The following is a 19,592-nucleotide window of genomic DNA, read 5'->3' as shown; positions in this document are numbered from 1 at the left end:
CACTCAGCACAGAGGGATGTGCTCATCTGCAGCCTTCCCTCAACACAGAATGCGACTAAACAAACTGACACAGACATAAAATGATAAACAATGAAAGCCAACACCATAACTGAAATACCGAACGGCAGCACATTACCTTGACAACGGCCAGACAAAGTCACAGGACACATTTCCCACAATCCCCTGCCCCACCTCCTCAGTCCACTGCAGTCGCTACAATACTTTAAAATAAATGATACACGTTTAATGTAAACGCTTCAAGTGAGTAGTTGTATGACAAATGAATAAATGCTGACTCACCTATTTTAAAGGCATAAAATCAAGAGGGCTTCACGACCCTCCACGAATCCTTGTCCACCACCGCCTGACGGACAAGGTAAACAACAAGCAAACCGTTCCGTTTAAGAGCATCTTCCCCCGAATGACTTCTGCTGAACTTAATGGGTCCATCATTAGACGAGCCCACACAGTGCTGACGGCTCAGATAATCTGTCATAGCTGAAATATTTGTGTTATCATTAGAGAAAGCCTAAGTCCGACAAAAAAAAAAAAAAAAATACCATTTCAAAGTTCCAAGAAAAAAAAGCTTAACTGCATTCAAGTTCTGATCGTCTGTATTTTACACAAGACTGACTCCCAAACCCATCCGTGGAATTGAAGGTCAATCATGCTTTGAAGAAGAAGAAGATACCAATCTGCAGGTTTACGTAGAGAGCAGGGCGGACTCTGCACGGGGGAGAAAACTTCCTACCAGATCACTGCAAAGAGAAACCCCTCAGAGAGAGAGAACGAGAGAGAGAGAGAGAGAGAGAGAGAACATGCTTTTCACTCAAGTTGTTTGATGTGTGTTTTGTCTGTGAGGGTGCAGAGGTATAATTGTACATAGAAGCTGGATTACCAACTGAAATAGTCGTCTGGTGGCAGGTTTCTAGTGGTGTTCTGCATCTGCCGAGGCAGATTAATTTAGAAATATATTAAGACAATCAGCTGGAAACCGATTCATGGCTTCAAGGACAATTAGTAGTGATTAAAAGAAACATTAAATCTGATTACGAGACTTAACTTTTTAACACTCATTTGTGCACGATTGGACTGGCAGAGGAGCCGCTTCCTCAGAACCCCTCGACACACTCCGGCGCAGCGTTATTGTGTTGCGCGTGCAGAGGATGCGCCAGTTGGGACCATACAATCGCAGTTAAATCACGCCGCTTATCGTTTCCTCGCCGAGCACATTCCAGCCCCACAAAGCAGCCACTTGAATTATGAATACATTTGTTCCACAAATTTCCATTAATTTTCCCATAATTACCCGGCTCTCTCAAATGACTGAACTTCCAGGAGCGCCGCGGATTCCATGGTCTAATGGTGTTTACCCGGCCCAACAAGTTAAATGAAGTCGGCGCGTCGTCTCAGTCGGAAGACATTAATTTTCCATTATGGGATGTTGTTGTAGTTACCTGCTGAGACCCGGCACCGGCGCAAGACAGGAAGTCGCCCCGTCGAAACCTCACAGGGAGCCGTATTTTCCAAGGAAAGTCATTACGATTTCATTTGATGTCTGTTTTTTCTTTTTTTCCCGTCGAGTTCTACAGCACACAGTTTGGCGCTGTTAGTGGAGAGAAACTCCTTTGAGCTCTTTAAACACAGGCGGAGAGGAAAACATTGTCAGAATGAAACATTAAACATCAACAAATGCTCAAGGCAAGGTGCTGTTCTGCACTAATGTCCCTGTAGATCACTGTGTCGGAGTCAAGCTTCCCCAGCTTCCAGGACCAGGAGATTTGTTGTTGGTTTAGCTTTATTTCGCAAATGTGTGTTTGCTTTTGCAATAGGAATGCGGGGGGGACGCCTACAACATGCAGATCGGTTTACATCGTTTGTTAGTCAGCCGTCCTCCTGCTGCTAATGGTGTTTGCAAGTTCTCCAATGAAATGCTTCGTCGCTAAATCACTAAATTGTTTGCTGTTTTTTGAAATATGACAGAGAACTCGTGTCATTTTTTTTTTTTCTGAAGCTCACATGTTATGCATCATAAGGCGGTTTAGCTCTGCGTGACCAGTGACAGCACTTCAGGCTGTCACTGGGAAATCCTCAAGCAAATAAATTAACTATTATTGACATTATTACATATAATGGTCGACATTTTAACTTTATCGGCCATTATTAAATTGTTGGTTGGATCTAGCAGAGCGAGCAATATTTACCTCACAAAATAGGTGTTTCGCAGTGGAAAAAAAAAAAAGGTCAATAAAAAACTTCATTCATTTATTTACTGAAATCAATATTTTGAAAAATGGCATCATGGTTTCCAGGGCAAGACTTAGAAAAAAGTGACAGAGCAACTTTGACACGTAGAAATCCATTTAAAAACTGATTTTCATGAAGAGATCATTCTTTTTCTAAAACGATTCTAAAACTGTAGTTGGCTTATGTCTTTGGCCTCAAAAGTAGCAGTCGTAATTTTTCTTGTGGGTCTTTGGGAAAATGACGTTTCTCACATCTGTTACAGATGCGATGTCTGGTCACAGATGAGAAAAGAAGGTTACCTGCAGTTCGCTTCCACCTGTGGCTCTGTAGCTACATCCAACCCTGTCACAAAATGTTATGTAAATAAACAAATAATGTCTTTAAAATCTGTATGCATCCCTATGAAAAATGGCAAATAAAAAAATATATAGAAATTGCTAAGATTGCTAAAATAAGTTGATAGGCTCGAGAAGGTAAAAAGGAAGAACAAAACAGATTATGGCTAAAATAAGATAAAAATTATAAAATAAAATGTCTCCAAAAGCATTTTTTTTTTTTTACTGTTCTACATTGTTGATATGAAACTTCATTAATAATAAAATAGATTTTTTGTACATAGAAAAACTATCTATACAACTATATCTCTTCTCATTAGTTTTATGGGCCTAGATTCATTTTATTTGCTCAAAACGTTATAATAATAATAACAGTTTATTATTATTATTATTTTTATGATTGTTAATAGTAGAGGGAAGAAAGACGCAGTTGCTTCTGCAGACCTTCAGAAATTGCATCTACGTAATTCACACAAAAGCTATTTGTTCTCACCTTGGTGAGATCAATTCAATAATGAGGCTTGTAAATACGACTCTTCACCGGAGCAATTGAAAATGGGTATTTTTGGTCACTTGGTAATTAGTTATTGAAAAAAGAAACTTTTCCTGCTCATTAAAAGCAGCTTTCTCCATTTTTGTTCACACCAACGGCTATGAGGACTCTGGTATTGAGTGAACATGATTCTCGAATAGTTCTGGTTGTCTTGATTTAAATGTCAGACTGTATTACAGCATTACAAAGGCGCTGGAAGGTTATGAAAGCCCCTAGTTTCAGGAAGGTGCTTTGGTGGTTTTCTGCTTAAGAAAAAGCTGTACATGCTAATCATGCACTCAAGGACTGACTTCCTTCCTCTCATCAATGTTACCGGTTTGTCCATCACATCTGACATTGCAATTATAGCCTCCAACATCCTAGAGAGGGAATATTTTATATATTTTTTAATAAAATCGCAGTAAAGGATGGGAGGCATTTTTTTTTTTTTGCTCCCCGTCTTTCAGCTTCTCTAATGAGTAGAGTCCAGAAGTAGCAATCAGAGGCATTCATCCCATGAAATTGGCTGTTGAAAGACAGCGGATGGACCGGGAAACGGTTGTGGTGTGCATCTGCGGCGCTGGCAGTGGAAGATTAGGACGAGGAGAGGGGGGGACAGATGGAGGCTCGGAGAGAGGACGCGAGATCTCCGTGGCGACTACTGATGAGTTTTGACCTCATAAATGAAAGGAAAATGGAGGTCAGATTGAGAATTTATTGTTTTTTTTTTTTTGTTTTGTTTTTTTTAACGAGATAAACCTAGCGTGGATCGCCCATGCCAAAAACTCCAAACATTTGGTCATTGAGGGGAAAACTACAGCCGGACAGACGGATGATTGTTGCTTTTTTGAATCTTAAATACACTCCATGGCATACAGTACATTCAGTGTCAGTAAATCCTCACCTACACTTTGATCTGTGTCAACTGAGCCGTTTTATTAAGGCTCTAATCAAAGTCTGCTGCTCCTCCGAGAATCTTTAGTCCGTCTTGTACAAATTAGCATAAATGAAGAAATCATCAACATCCCTGCTGTGTGATTGCGTTGATGGCGAATGCAAGAAATTACTGTGTGATATCTCCAGCTCTGACATATGGAGGTCCAATTTATTTATGAACCATCTAATTAAGACGGAACGGCAACTTTAAGATCTCTAGCCTCTCTCCAAGACAGTCTGATTTATTCCTTTAAACACATTCCATGACATAATGGCTGAGGTTTTAATGAAGAGAGCAGAAAGTGGGAGTCAAGTGAATCACAACGTGCTGAGGAATTGATTAGGAGATAAGGAGGAGTGCAATATTTTTAGATGAGAGACTTCCCTTTGTTATTCTTTATGATCTCCCCGCTTACAGAGCAGCACTCAGTTCTAATAACACGGTTGAGCTAATACAGAGTGAAAACACATGTTGCGCTGGCAGTGTTTGGAGAAATCGGAGAAAAGCTCATGTATTGTTTGAGGACTTGAAACGGCCCCTCCGGAAGACCGACTGTCATTCTGCAACCTGTCTTTTTTTCCTCAGACGCCGTAGCTATGTGCTCTTGCTCTGTTTGATTGTGACCGGGAATAGTAAATCACATCATTTGACAGGCTTCCAAACAACTTAGTGCACCGCTCCCGACAGATGACGGCGGCTGCTGCGTAAAGCAGAAAGTGACCATAAAGATTTAATGCTTCACTCGCTTAACTTAAGTGCCTCGCCTGAGGTCAACAGTTCCCTGCGGTATTTCTGAGGAAGTCAAATGTATGCGCACACATTCGTATATGCAGGGACACACACACACACACACACACACACACACACACGCAAGAATTCTTCACCCCTGTAAAAATAGAAACATATTGTATGTAAATATACAGAGAATCTGGGGCTTACATCCAGAATTCCAATGTCAAGCCAATAAATATACATGTGTTTATTATATTTTTTTTTTCTGGGTTATTCAGCGCATTCAAAACAATGGGAGAAATGTTATGCATAAAGCATAGCACTCCTCTTTCTGCTATTTTTAAGATATGTGTGGTTGTAATTTTTACAGTAGCAACTGTGTTGACAGCCTTTGGAGAACTCATCGGCATATTGTTGATCGGAGTGGGAATCGAGGTCGGAGAGTTGATTCATAACTGATTCCTATTCATGCGTTGTATAGATTTCTCAATCAATCCCACCTATTTATCAGGACTCTTGAGATTGTGCGACATGTCAACTGCTGAAACTCCACATCAAGCATCAAAAAGCATCATGGAGTGAACAAAAAAAAAAGGGTTTTGATAGCCCTAACCCTACAGAGCTCACATTTCGGTTCAAAGATTTACATTCTCTTTACATTCAGCACAAGTGGTGTGGTTCTTTAGAGAAATACAGTATGTTTTCAATGTGGTTCGAGGTTTCTTCTGTCATTATGTCACTAACCACATCTACTTACACAGGCACAACATAATAATCAGTATTATAATAACCTGATTGAGAAGCTGAATCAAATTCCCACTACTAATTGTGCATACCAAATATAGCGGCGGCAGCTTGGTAGTTATTGCTTTGGATAAGCAGTCCAAAGGTTTTGCAAAAACTATTTATGAAGCCAAAGGTGTGTTTGCTGCTCACAGGTCTTTAAATGCTTAATACATAAATACAGGTGGGGTCCACACTGGAGCGCTATGCTCTGTGCTCAATGGTTACGTCATTATTTATGCCCTGCACTGGTGACCAGCCCCACCCCCGGGAACCATTATCCATTCACACACATAATGACCTTTTATGTTCAGTTTAAAGTTACCAATTATAGACCTCCAACAACACATCTAAGAAGGACGACAGACATGGCTCACGGGAAGAAAGCCTTTGGTGTAATCACAGGCCTTTGCGTGTTACATTCTGTTGTAGCTTTGACATGGACGTCACAGGCACAGAAAAGTAAGGCCTATTAAGTCTTTTTCTTCTCTTACTACATAAAGGATCCATACCTCATTAGCTCAAATATGTTTGCCAAAATGCTCTCTCTTCATAGAGAACAGGTTGCTGTGGATCCGTGTGAATTGAGAAAGTCCAGTATTGTGCAGTGTTCAGTGATGAAGGGCAGTAAAAAGTCGTTGCTTGTTCTTCCCTCCTGTTGAGATATTCTCATGTGTCTCGTTGGTTTATTCGAGTAATTGTGTCAGAAAGGATTACAAAAGAGAGCATTGCTTGGTGTTTGCTTGACTGACTTGACAGCTTCTCAACCCCAGACATGGAGATTACTGCATGATTCTGAAACCCCACCCAGGCGACTCCATAGTTTGCATTTTTTTGGCTTCCATTAGACAGTGACATGTAGCAAGCTTGAGTCAAATCTACTAAAACTTGCAGGTTAGGTCAATTTTGGCATTATTTTGTATGCACTGTATTGTATTGTAATCCCTTATGTAAGCTTGATGATTAAAGGTAGGTCAACCCAGCCATGTATTTGTGGATCTAAATAGTATTGCATATTATTTCTGCATCCAGAAAAAAAAAGATTTGTGAAAAAGAACATGAAATATTTCAGGGTGAACTGATACGTTTTTCTTAAATGAATAATCTATGAAGCTCAAATGAGTATATAATGAGAGTTCAATTTCTGTGTGGTTGTGTGTTCTCCCAGCAGCCCTCCCGACATCCTCAGTTGAATACAGAAGTATAGTAGTATACAACAGTCCATAATATTCATATTTCGACCAACTACAACCAGGACAGTGGGATCAACATGCAGTTAAGTCTTCATCTCTGTCACATGACCTCCATCGGAAAACAATATACCATGAGCTAAGAGTGCGTGAGTAAGTTCTTCTCAGGAAGAGGTCAGACAACAACTCTCATTTGGAAGATTTTCCCAGGCAGATGTGTGAAACTTCCTCAAATTCGAAAGTTCCTGTTTATTGTAAGTAGCCCCTGGCTGTCTCTGTGGGGGGAGTCACATGCGTCAAAGAAAAGTCCCCCTTTGGGAGCCGGTATGATGTTGGCAGCGGGGTCACGGTGTCTTCATAGGGGCTGTACAGAATACACGCCTACATGCATACGAGGTGATTATACAGTTTTGTACAGGTGGGTGTAGACCTTGAAGGAACTTCAACCCAATGTCTGGACTGACAAACGCTTAACATATTGACTAGTGTAGGGCGGATGGATCAAAGTCTTTGTGGTGTTCTTGTAGCCGTCTGACTGAGGGTCAGGTAATCGACAAGTCTTCATCTCTGCACGCCTCGCTATCCTCTTTTTTTCCACATCCATCTGCCATCAATGACTGCGTGCCGTCAGCGGGCGAGCGTCTCATTGATGTTACAACACACAGCGTTAGCACAATTCCCCTCCCTTTGAAACAGCACAAGCTCCATGTTAATAATTCAAAGCGCTGGGAGATTGTTAAGGTGTTCCCAGCCCCCTTTACCTCCTACTATCTTTATCCTTGCGTCTCGCTCATTGAATAGATATCCACAATGAATTATTGAGGCACTTTAAATTCACCCACAGTTTCCATATTACTTAAGCTGCTCAAAGACCACTGCATTATAGATCAGACCACTCCGATAGATATTGTTTCGTATTCAATCCACAGCCAATTTGGAGACATCTTTTTAAACAGATGATTTTACAAATCGCCCCGGTTTGTTTCCGAGCGCTCGGCACCCGTCGTGGCACTTTGGGAGTGAGAGATGTGTGGCAATGATCACACAGTGAAACTTTATCTCAGCCAAGGCCTAATAAAAAGGCCATTGATTTGTGGATGTGTCAAATGTTTTGGATAGTGTGCAGTTTTATATCTGGTGCCAAGGGTGTACCAAGCAATGAGCAGCACATAAAAGGATTTATTGTTCTTCTTTTATTTTTCATGACTTTTATACACTAGGACAGTACTTGCCTTGTTGCGCGTTCTCACAAGCGTCTTTCAGGACGGAGCTCTGCTGCGGGTTCCGCTGGGCTTGTGTCGGTATGCAATGTGCTGTCAAGGCGGAGCATAAACCGCGGTGGCCATATGCCGGCGAGAGTCCTTGGAGGGTGATGCTATTTAACATGCCATCTCCGGTGCCACAGGGGGGCCCGAGAGGCGGGCCCATTCCTCCTTCTGACTTACTCTCCGTGTCCGTCTGATGAACGAGGGACAGAGGAAGCAAGGAGGGGAAGAGGAAATGAGGGTAGCGCTCATTTTTCTCCGCCCCTCTCCAATTGGGCGCCGTTACCGCTGCCCCAACGCATCTGCTTCTGTGTGCGTTGAGTACAGTGATGTTGATGAGGCTCATTATCCTGAAATATTTGCGAAAAGTTTTTGATGACTTCCTGCCCGACAAGGTCATCCAAGAGTCGGAGACAATCGCCACTTGCGCGTCTAAATTTGTAACAATTACAGATCTGTCCTCCTTCATTAAAATTAGCATGAGCTATTATTCCCAAGAGAAAGTCAACCCGAGGTCCAAGACTCAACTTTTCACATCCAGCCAAATCTTTCACAAATACCCAGTCCTGTGATTCACCTTGATACATTTTGCTGCCATTGATTGCTGTTTCGGAAAGTTCCTCTGAAGTTTTCAATTCTAGATTTCTTGTTTTACTTTTAGTAATTTAGATTGGGAATGCGCGTGGCCTGACAATTAATGGTTGCCTCACTGGCAAGCACGAGACATTCTTAGATTTATTATGGAAAAGGTGCTGCTCAACCATCCACCTCTGGTAGGAGCTACACAGTCAGAAACAAGTCCACATCACTGTTGCAAATGATTGTAACTAGAAAATAAACAGATTTGTCTTGCTAGACTTGCACACAACCACATGAAAAAAAAAAAAAGGGTAACCTGCAGCAAATAACAATGCTGGCTATTGTCACTTTAGCGATTATATCAGATCTGAATGCACATTGCACTTTGTGCAATGGGATTTAGTATTTTGTATGCCTGTAATGTGTATCGAGGATTAACATTATTTTAACTTCCTCAAACCGTGAAAACTTCAATTGAGTCGAAACAGATTGTTTGAGGTCATTGGGATTAAATGTATTTTTTAGAATACTTTGTTATTAATCACAAGCCATAAACTGCTGGTGAGTGGATTGCTGCGTGACAGCACTGTAGCTCCGACTACAGGCCGGTGTGAGCATGACAGTTTAGTTGAACCATTTAGATGAAATGGTTACTCACCTTTGAGATGTCAAGGAAATGGACAGCTGGTGACCAGTTAACTCAAATAAGAAATAAGAATTGAATGAGCTAATACACAGCCATTTATTGGTTAGTCCTTGTCATGCGGTGCTTTTGTGTTCACCTCATCGATCACTGGCTTTCCAAGTAGTTTGTCGTGTTCATCGGGCCTGAGAGCACAGCAGAAGACGGTAGCAGACGAAGAAGAGGGGAGCAGACGAAGAAGAGGGGAGCAGGAGGCTGCTGCAGCTGGCTAATGGAGGCCCGGGTGTGGAAAACAGGAGTAAGAAAAGGTGGGAGAGGAAAGAAGGGGAGAAGCAGGAGTAGCATGTTTCATCCTAATGACGGAATTATAACCCCGCTCCATCTGCCACTCAATCACCACCAGCCAATCAGCGACGGCCTTCGATCGGCGCCGGCCCGCTCAGGCACTCCCATCTGTATCAAATGCTCGGATGTCCAGGAGATGAGAAGAAAGTCATAGTTTGGCCTCAGATTCTGTCACGTTTCACTCTGTGTGTGTGTGTGTGTGTGTGTGTGTGTGTGTGTGTGTGTGTGTGTGTGTGTGTGTGTGTGTGTGTGTGTGTGTGTGTGTGTGTGTGTGTGTGTGTGTGTGTGTGTGTGTGTGTGTGTGTGTGTGTGTGTGTGTGTGTGTGTGTGTGTGTGTGTGTGTGTGCCCCCGTGGTATTTCCATTCCTAATATTGATACAGGGTGTCAGGAGAGCTTTTCCTCCACGTCTGTTGCATTGAGATGTCTGGTCGTGATCAGTAATTTACATTTTCTGTCATGCGGCCTGTTTCTTCTCAAACTGCTCGCTACTGAACACCATCACACCCTGATCAAGATCTGGCGTGTTGGGAGCAGATATCGGATGCTCGTGCCATTGCTCTATAATGTGTCTGTGTTTTCTTTTTTTTGCAGCGTTTTATGTCTGCGTGAGAAGAAAAGCAGAATCACACCCTTATAATCTTCTCTTTCACCCACTGATACGAAACCTGGGAATGAATGGCTCCTTTTGAATTATTTTTGGCTTTCGCTTGTCACCTGCACACCTGTCTATGAATGCACAGTTAACACAGGCTGCCATGTGACAACTCGCTGCCATCCCTCTGTCTTTTCACGTCTCTTGTTCTCTGCCAGGCTTTTCTTACCTCTTCTTCTCACTTTTCTTGCCTCTTTCTTGTCGTCTTTTCTCCACAAAATTGTGCCTTCCCCCCCCCCGTCTGAGCTACACGAGGCCGAAGCGGGAGGCGGCAGGGTGTGTTTGAATGATTTTGTATGCAGCGGCAGCGCCATTCTGTTTCATTGCAGGAGCCTTCGCCTTATCTCCTTAATGGATTATGAGCAAGGGAACAAAAACAGAAGGAGGCAGAGTGAGAATGATTGGACTCCCTGCAAAGGGCCGGCAGGAAATGGACTGCAGGGGGATAAATAAAACCCTCAGCCTGTATATGTCTTTTAGTCCTGAATCACAGATGTTATTAAAGGAAGCACAATGAGAACAGCTTGTCGTGAAGAGTCATTTAAGCCTCTTTTGTCTTTTTGCATTCTGGATGTAAAGCCTCCCGGGCAAAAGATGGTGAGTGCATGGTACAGGCTCACGGCTAACTAACAGTCACATGCGAAATTATGTTTTGTATATTTTTCTTGGTTGCCAAGGGACTATAAATACATTTCTTTTAATATTAAGACTATTTCGCATTGATGTTAACCTCTGGTATTGTATAAAAAGTGCTGGTCCCAGGTTATTTTCATTCATTTTGGAGGCTAATGGTTTGCAAGCTGATAGCAAAGTGCTGTGTGTTTAAACTACATACTAACATTGAGCTGTCACATGTACACATTTATATTTTTCAGGCATTCTTTTTGTTTTAAAGCACAAATAAACATTGTGTTGTAGTTACCAATGTATTGTTATTTGTTATTTTCTTTTTTTGGGTGGCTAATAGTTAGCTGGCAGTTGCCGTACTTTAGTGTTCTTGTTTGCAAGCATAAAAAAAACAGACCAACATTGAGGAAATTGAACTGTGGTGGACTTAATGGTGTAAGTCTTTTGTGTGGTGGCCTAGCATTGCATATTCTTGGTGAACATTTAAGCACAAAAAGCATGTCGGCACTTCATATTATGGAAAGCTGAGCTGCAAAGCACACCGGTTTCTGAATCATTGGTCCTAATGTCACTTGTGGTAGCATTGTATTTGGTTTTCGTATTACATACAAATGGTTGGCTGCCAGATAAGTTGTTGTGGTTTAACCATTGTGGTTTATGTTGCTGGAAAGGGGACTTAAGCTAGAATATTGGAGACTAAAAGAAAAGACGCTTTCAGATGTGTTCATATTTTTGAGATCTTTTGAGATTTTTTTTTCTTCTTATTTGCAATCATTTAGTCATTTATTCAGTCTTTGGTCTGTATGTTGCTGCACAGACTCAGTCACCGACATGTTTACTGCACATGGAAGCTCGAGGGTCAGCATTGATTTCTGTTGCTTTCGAGATGGTTTCATCTTTTGACTCCTCTTGAAGCTGTAAAATCTGTATTTCATCACAGCCTTCACTCAGGAGGACGAGTGAGATTCTGTATTGACTCAACAATACTGTGCTGAATTTCATCTTCTTTAACAAACCTGTTGATTTGATCACCATCGCTGCTTGAAGCAGTCCTTGGACGACAAGAATCCCTTCAGAAAAGGTCATGGTTTGTCAAGATTAGTGTTGTACCAAAGTACAGGTCTGTTAGTTCAATTATCCACAAAAGCGTACACACTGAACGTCTAATTAGTGTGCTTATTATCCATTTAGAGGCACTTTCCAAGCCTGAAAGGTCTTCAGAGGAATGAACACCTTTATCTTTCAGAATATTAAGACGCCGGTTGGTTAAATGATTATATTCTGAAGAGAAGTGAAGCAAACCCAGACAGATATATCGTGCGTCCCTTGATACTGAATGCTTATTTCGATTGAGCGGTTTGCCGTGAGTGCCAAGAGTCTTGTGTTTGAACTGTATTGATCAAGAAAAGACAGGTCGGTATGAACAGGTTTGACCTTTTTGGGTCTTTTAGTCCGACAGACGTAAATGTTGTTTATATTCTGCGCTGCCTGGGGTTGAATCCAATTTGCTTCACCGATTCAGTTTACTTGGGAATAAACTCTGTTTGAGGCCACAGAGCTTTCATTTATTTCTCTCTCTCACTTGCCGTCTCTTTCTCTGCTTTGCTTCCAAAAATTGTATTCGCGAGTCATGATGTGTGTGTGCAAATCAGGAAGAAGTGGATCTTTTTTTTTTTCTGTTTTCTGTCATGATCCTTCATATGAGATATTCCTGGAACTACAGGAGCTACTGAATTTCATTCCAAACTTTTTGAGCATCCATGGGTTTTTTTTTTTGCCAAGTTAGCCTTTTTTCACAATAACACAATAGAAACACTCTTCTCGAAGCATATCTTTCATCCATTTGGTTTAATCTCTCTGGGTTTTTATGTGACTGGTGGTTTATTGGAATGGTAGTATGGAGGAGGATATTTGTGCTTTTGGCTGTGTTTACGCTGGTTCCCTGGTCAGATATATACAGATACCATCTTTTAAGCCTTTATGATGTAAATGAAGAAACACATATTATAGAACTTACACAACAAAGCAGTGGCTAATGTTAAACGCAGTCAGATAATTGCTGCGGTTTTATTTTTAGCTAATAACTTGTCTCTTCTTTGGTCTTTTCCAACACTTTAAAACAAATAAGAATATATCTGTGAAGTCTTTGCTCATTGGCTGTAACTGTTAAGCGTTGACTTCGAGCACTGCTCTGTGGTGAGCTGACACCCAAACCATCATTCCAATGCACCGGAACCATAGAATCATTAATTGATTATTTATATGTCATGAATTCTTTAAATATATCTTGATGAGGAAAAGGCTCCCTGGTACCGCTGATCTTGAGGAACTCCACTAAGATAAGATTTACTCTGCACTTTGAAACCTGCATGTTAAATTGAACCGCACTGTAGTTTGCTTAGAATACTTGTTTGTTCCTCTCCTTGGTGTGCGCCAGCGTGAACACAGCCCTTGTGTGTGAGGTAGTTTGGTGAAATTGGGTCTTTGTTGGGTGCTATTTTACCAGAACATGCTACCTCCCCCAAAAAAAGTAGCTTTCTTATGAATTCCAGCCTATAAATTGAGACGGTCTCTTGCTTCCACGGTTGGCCGAGCAGCCAAGATGATTTTCTTTGTACTGCAGACTGACTCAGAAGTTCCTCAGTGTTGGTTGATCGATCTGCGCTTTTGACCAGATGTGCACACTGGAGCCTAGAGCTAGCTGAAACAGAAAGTCTGTTTTAAAGCGGCTGTTGTGTTGCAGATGATGCTTGCTGCTTTTTTTGCTGGGATCCCTGAACTCCTCTGTGTGAGACCTTGCAGGGCTCTGGTTCTTCTGTTTGTTTTTTGTTTGTTTTTTTTTGTGTGTGATTTGAGTACAGTAGGAGAAATCCAGCTCAAGCCTTTTTTTCTGCCAAACAGTTCTCTGTGTGTTCCATAAGTACTCCAGAGGAAAAAAAAGCATTTGTGAGAGCAATAGCCTTCGGGGGTTGCGCCAAATGAAAATGCTTTTTTTTCTACAATCCCCTCCGCCCCTCACACCTCACTCAAGAAGTGTTTGCTTGTTTTCCGTTACTATTCTCTCTCTCTCTTTCTCTTCGTCTCTCTCTGTTCTCTCTTTCTCTCTCTCTCTCTCTCTCTTTTTTTTTTACCTTTGATTTGAACTCTGACATCCAAGTCTGCCCCAGGATGTCTGTCACAAACTGCAGTCCAACGTTGTGACAATGCTTTTTTTCTTCCCTGTGCCTTTTATGACCTTCTTTTCTTCCTCTTTCTGTTCTTTTTTTCTGTTTTTTCCTTCTCAAGGTCTGGCGCACCTGACGTTAAACGACCAAGGTATGGGTTCATTCCTTTTTTATTTTGGTTCTGGTTATTTTTCCCCACCGTTTTTTATTTTTTTTCAAGAGGAAGTGACTCAGCCTCTTTGCCCCAAAGCCCTTCGAAAGTACCTCTTACCCTCCTGTCCACACACAATTAGTTTCTCCTCTGGTTTATTTGTTTATTTATTTTTTATTTTTTTTACCTTCCCCTCTATGCCATATCCCACCATTTCCTCCAAAAAAAACACCTCCCTTGCCTTTTAACCCAACATCCTTGCCCTTCTTTGGTTGTACTTCCTCCTGCATCACCTCCACCTCCTCCTCCCTCCTCTCTTCCGTCCTCCCATATCCTCGTGCTTCTCTGTGACCTCCACCAACCAAATGTGTGTCCCACCCTTACTGTCCTGTCCTATGGCTCACGTCCTGGACCTTCACCTCTGACCACCTTTGACCCCGACGACCTGACCCCGGGGCTGAAGGTAACACTTTTCTGCTATATCCCTTCTGCTTGGGTTTTGATGAGGATTAAAACAAGGGAAAAAAATACAATAAAATTCTGATTCCATTGGAAAATGTGTTTCCTGGTCAAAGTTACCAAAGCCAAAAGTGTCCTGACTTTTCATTCACGAACACTTCAAGGTGAAAGTGTTGTCGAATGTGCAGAGTTTCTCTTCACCACTCTGCTGACATTCCCATTGTTTGGCATTCAGATCTCTTAAAGGCAACGGTTGCATTTATTTATATGTGCTGCTATTTTTTTTTTTCTACTTGAAAATGTATCTGCAAATGTTTTATGTTGCTGTGACCACTGAATGATGTTGTTCTTGCTATTCTGTTGCTATTTACAACACAAGCACCACTCTTCAAGGAAAAAGGTTTCAAAATGGTGATGTCATTTTGTGTCTGTGTGCGTTTGATACCAAAGCGACTTCCACTTCTTCAACAGTTGCTTTGTCCTCATCCAGTGACCTTTTTTTTTCTGCCCGTGGCTTCCCACGAGGACTCTTTACAGAGAACGCGTTAAAGTTCCTCAGATAAAGTGAGTGTGTTAAGTGTATGCTCTGACCTTTGGAGACAGAAAAGAAGAAGCCATCGACGCAACCGTTAACTTTTACAGAAGCAGCTCTGCTACTCATTGGAGTAGATATAAGAAAAATATCATGGAATTAAAAAAAAAAAAAAAGAATTGTAGTAAAAAGTAAATTGTGCCTTACTGTCCCTAGGTAAATTGACTCTAAACTCATCCAATGCTTAATAACATACAATTTAGCATTTTTAAAGACTATATGAATTGAATTAATCCATCACAGTCATTTAAATACATTCTCTGTAAATGCATTATACATACTAGGAAAGCAAGAAGCTAATTTCAGACGGCACTGAGCATGTTACATCCTGGGAGTCACAGAGCTAATATCAAGAAACGTCTACAGTACTCTCATGATTACTGACCATGTGGTGCAGTGACACAAATGTTGGAAAACTGCCAACGACTCAAATCAACTGAATGACAGTGTACTGCAGTTTGGACCTGACAGTTCAGAAAATCAACTACAGTGTCCGCAATATGGTGGAATCCATATATTCTGCACCAGCAGTCTAAACAAGCAGCTTTTTCATGGTGTGAATTGGCTGTCAGTTTCCAGCACTCGCTCCATCTTACAGTGTGAAAAAACAATGCTTTTGCCCAGGCAAGGCCCAAGACTCCTCTGAAACACATTTAAACGTGAAAACAGAAACATTTTGCTTGGATTAAGGTTAGGGTTAAGGTTAGACAACTGTGCTCTTACAACGGTGCTCTTAGCCACTGGAAATGAAGTTGGCTCCCATGGTGGAACTTAACAAATGCTTTGTCTCCATGGAAACGGAGGAAGATCGTGGTGTGGTTTCATTACAGAAACAACCAACAGTGCCAGCTTGTGACCTGGCAGAGTAACTACATTGTTTTCAACATTCCTGCTATTTCCGTCTAAAACGATGCATTTTAATTTGAAACATCATGCATATAGGGCCTCTTTTTCTGTATTTTAGCATGAATAATACAAAGATAGGTAGGATAGAATGAACTGGAGTTGCTTGACATTACTCCAGAAGTCACGGCACTGCGTAACTAATCCTTTACTAGAAGTTGTGTTATCGAGACCCATTGCTTTATAGACCTACATACTGCAGGACAATACACAGTAATGTCACACAAATCAAGTTTTGTATTTTATATTCAGACAGGAAACATATTTTTTTACGTAATGTTCATCATATATTCATCCACAGGAACACTGGGGATGAATATATGATGGATGTATAATAAATATATGATGAGGATATGAATATGTGTATTATGCTGCATTCAGCCTATTTATTACAAATGTGGTATATTACTAAAATTATTACTCAATGAAGTGGACATTTATTTCATTTTGCAATGTTTTTATGTAGTATTATCTTGGAATACAGTTTTACAGTCCTGATGAAACATCAATATACAGTAGTTACTGAATTCATAAGTGAGTGCTAAAAGTTAATGCCGTACATTATGGTACAAATGAAAACTGTCGAAGATGTTACAGAAAATAGGACTTGATGTTTTGTTTGATAACAGTGATGGGAAAACTAACACGGAGCAGACAAAGCTGGATAAATCTGCCGTTCAGGGTGGTGTCTAGTTGTAATAGAAAACGTGCTTTTGAGCAAAAAAACCCCAACATTATTTTTAACAAAACTAGCCAACTATCTACAAAAATGTACGAGTTAATGAAAAGTAGTGCATAATATGAAGAAATGAAAGCAAAAGGTACTAAAAAAAATAACTGTAAAAGCGACGGCAACGTTAACATCAACCAGTGCAAAAAGCCATCGCAAATATACATTAAAAACAAACATCAACATTAAAGCCAGAAATCCAACACCAAACCAACATAAGCACCACAACAATTTAAATAACCCTCAAAATTTACATTAAATCTACAAAACTAACTGAATTACCACAAAACCAACAAACAAATGCCAAATATCACAAAATCAACAACAGCAAAAGAACTATTGCTCAAAAACAACACAAAAGTAGCAAAACCAACTCAAGGACCACAAAAATTCAAAACGGACTCAAAAACCGAAACACAACACAAAAACCACACAACCAACTTTATTAACACAAAAAGCCAGAAAACGAATTAGTCAAACAAAAAACCTCCCAAAAAACCCAAACACCAAACAACAATAAAAATACCGTCCCAAATGAACACAAAAACTGTAAATCCACAAAAACTCCAGAATCAAAATGAAAACCACAAATCAAACACCAAATTAACAAAGCCATGCCAGATATCACAAAAACAACTGGAATACCACCAGAACAAAACACTAAACTAACTCCAAAGCAACCATGTCACTGCAAACACCAGAAGAAAGCCACAAAACCAACACAAAAATCACACAATTCCACTGTTGAGTGGGTACAGTGTGGCGTCGGGAAATGAAGAAGAGAACATGTGAGGTGTTATCACTTCAGGACATTCATCTAACATGTTGCTGCCAAACGTTCAGCAGTTTCTCTCCTCTTAAAACATAAACAGAGTTTGAAATGAAACCAGAAATTGTGAGATGACGCTCGGCGCCGCCTGAGCTGCAGCAAGCCAGTAATCAAAAGACGAGAGCTCGGCTTCAAACGAACCACCAAACCATCGCCGTCCTTTCTGAACACATTCAGTTTGGCTCATTCTGAACCTGCAGGGCTCTTCCCGATAGGAAACCTTCCGCAAACACTGGTCTCGGTGGCGCGGCGTTGACTCTTCAGCCATCCCGGAGCCAGGTGTTTACCACTTCATTATTTCTTGCCACATTCCTCTCTGCCCAGCGGACATTCATCTCCACCAGCAGCTGTAATCCCTTCATCTGGATGCATCCTCACTCTGCCTCTTTTTAACATTTTCACACAGCTTGCCTCCCGTTCGACTCCCCCCCCCCTCTCCGCCGCGCAAACCGGGGCTGTTTACTTCAGCCACCTGCTCAGAGCGAAAAAGAGCACACATTGAGATAATGGAGCATAGCAGAGGAATAGGAAATCTGACATTAGAGCACCTATCCATCATCGGCATCTTCCCAGGAGACGTACCCTGATCTCAACATTAGACAGCCAGTCTCCGATCCGCCACGTCAAGGGCACAGCTCTGAGACGTCTGTGAATGCAGGCCCCCACCAGGCAGTCATATCTAAACTTTTATCCCCACTGAAACTCTGGATTTCTTCTCTCTCTTTTTTTTTTTTAAGAGGGAAAGAGTAAGATAAATAGCGGCTATCAAACTTGCGGTGCAGCAACTTCAACGTGAACTTCGCTGACTGTTGCCCACTTCTCTCTCATGTGCCTCAAAAATCTACGTGCAGAAGAAACAGCAGCACGTAGGCCACCAGCATGTAGTAGAAGCCTAATGCATAATTCTGTTTGAGATTAAATAAATGGACCACTGTACTCGTCGCGATATGTATATTGTTTTCTTTTATTATACATTTTTTTTTTCCCAAACCAGAAGTTAAATAAAAGCTACATCAAACTAAATCTCACAAGGTAAATAGCCCGGAGGATGGTTGCCATATTATCGGAGTTCAAAGTAAAGTATGTGATTATGCACGTTTTATCAGGCGGTGCCTGGCTCGCCATTTAAATTGATTTACCCTGCAGCCAGAATTAATACAGTGTTTGTTCCCAGTGGACAGGCCCAAAAACATCTTAAAAGGGACCGTGGAAATCAATAAAGCCATTTGGTAAAGGTGACAAAGTGTCACATATAGGCACGCTGGAGGCTTTTTATTTCACGAGAGAACGTAAGCACGTCTGAGAATTTCTCCCCAGTGTGTTTGCATGCTAATCTGTGTGTCAGGATGCCAGTGTTTCCATCCAAAAAGGAGAGATTTTGGTCAGTGTTACAGATCAGAGGTGGGCCGCCTCAGCCGTCACACGACCAGCCCAAGAAAATCAATGTCAGTTTCCTCTCAGAGCCGAGGCTGTCCTTCAGCGCTGCACGAAGGACAAACCCCGGGCTTCAGTCGCTTGCTGATTTCTATCTGTGCTTCCTGCGAGACTGCAGCCAGCCTCACGGGCCGGGCCGCACGCTTGGAAAGCAACACATTACATTAAACAGTCACTGTCGTTCAATAAGTCAATGTGAAACGGACGGGATACCTACATCAACACATTCTGTTTTTTAAGATAAGAACAATTGCATGTATGCATTATGATGGACCATTGCACACACTTGAGTTCAGTTTTTTTTTTTTCCTCTTTCTGCTCCATAAGCTGCAAATGTGAAAGTTAAAAAAAACAACAACAAAAAAACAAAATTAATGTTAAAGATGCAACCGTGATGGAAAAGCAATGTCACTATGCGCATGTAACAACCATGAAAGTGCTAAAATGCTAAAACCACACGAG

General features: G+C 41.3%; 1 protein-coding gene across 1 annotated transcript in view; it reads left to right on the top strand.

Annotated features, from left to right (window-relative positions):
- Nucleotides 1-19,592, top strand: part of nrxn2b (neurexin 2b) — a gene marked incomplete at its 3' end in the record, with an annotated part of 753,200 nt that overhangs the window by 114,272 nt on the left and 619,336 nt on the right. The window contains exon 2 of the mRNA XM_080519167.1: nucleotides 14,136-14,183. Within this exon, the coding sequence (XP_080375293.1) occupies nucleotides 14,136-14,183 (48 nt within the window). The remainder of the gene's footprint in view (nucleotides 1-14,135; nucleotides 14,184-19,592) is intronic.

The sequence above is a fragment of the Blennius ocellaris genome, assembly GCF_963422515.1.
Source record: "Blennius ocellaris genome assembly, chromosome: 23".
In the NCBI taxonomy this organism is placed as follows: Eukaryota; Metazoa; Chordata; class Actinopteri; order Blenniiformes; family Blenniidae; genus Blennius; species Blennius ocellaris.
The sequence above is the reverse complement of the archived record's forward strand: the minus strand, read 5'-3'. Positions and strand labels throughout refer to the sequence as shown.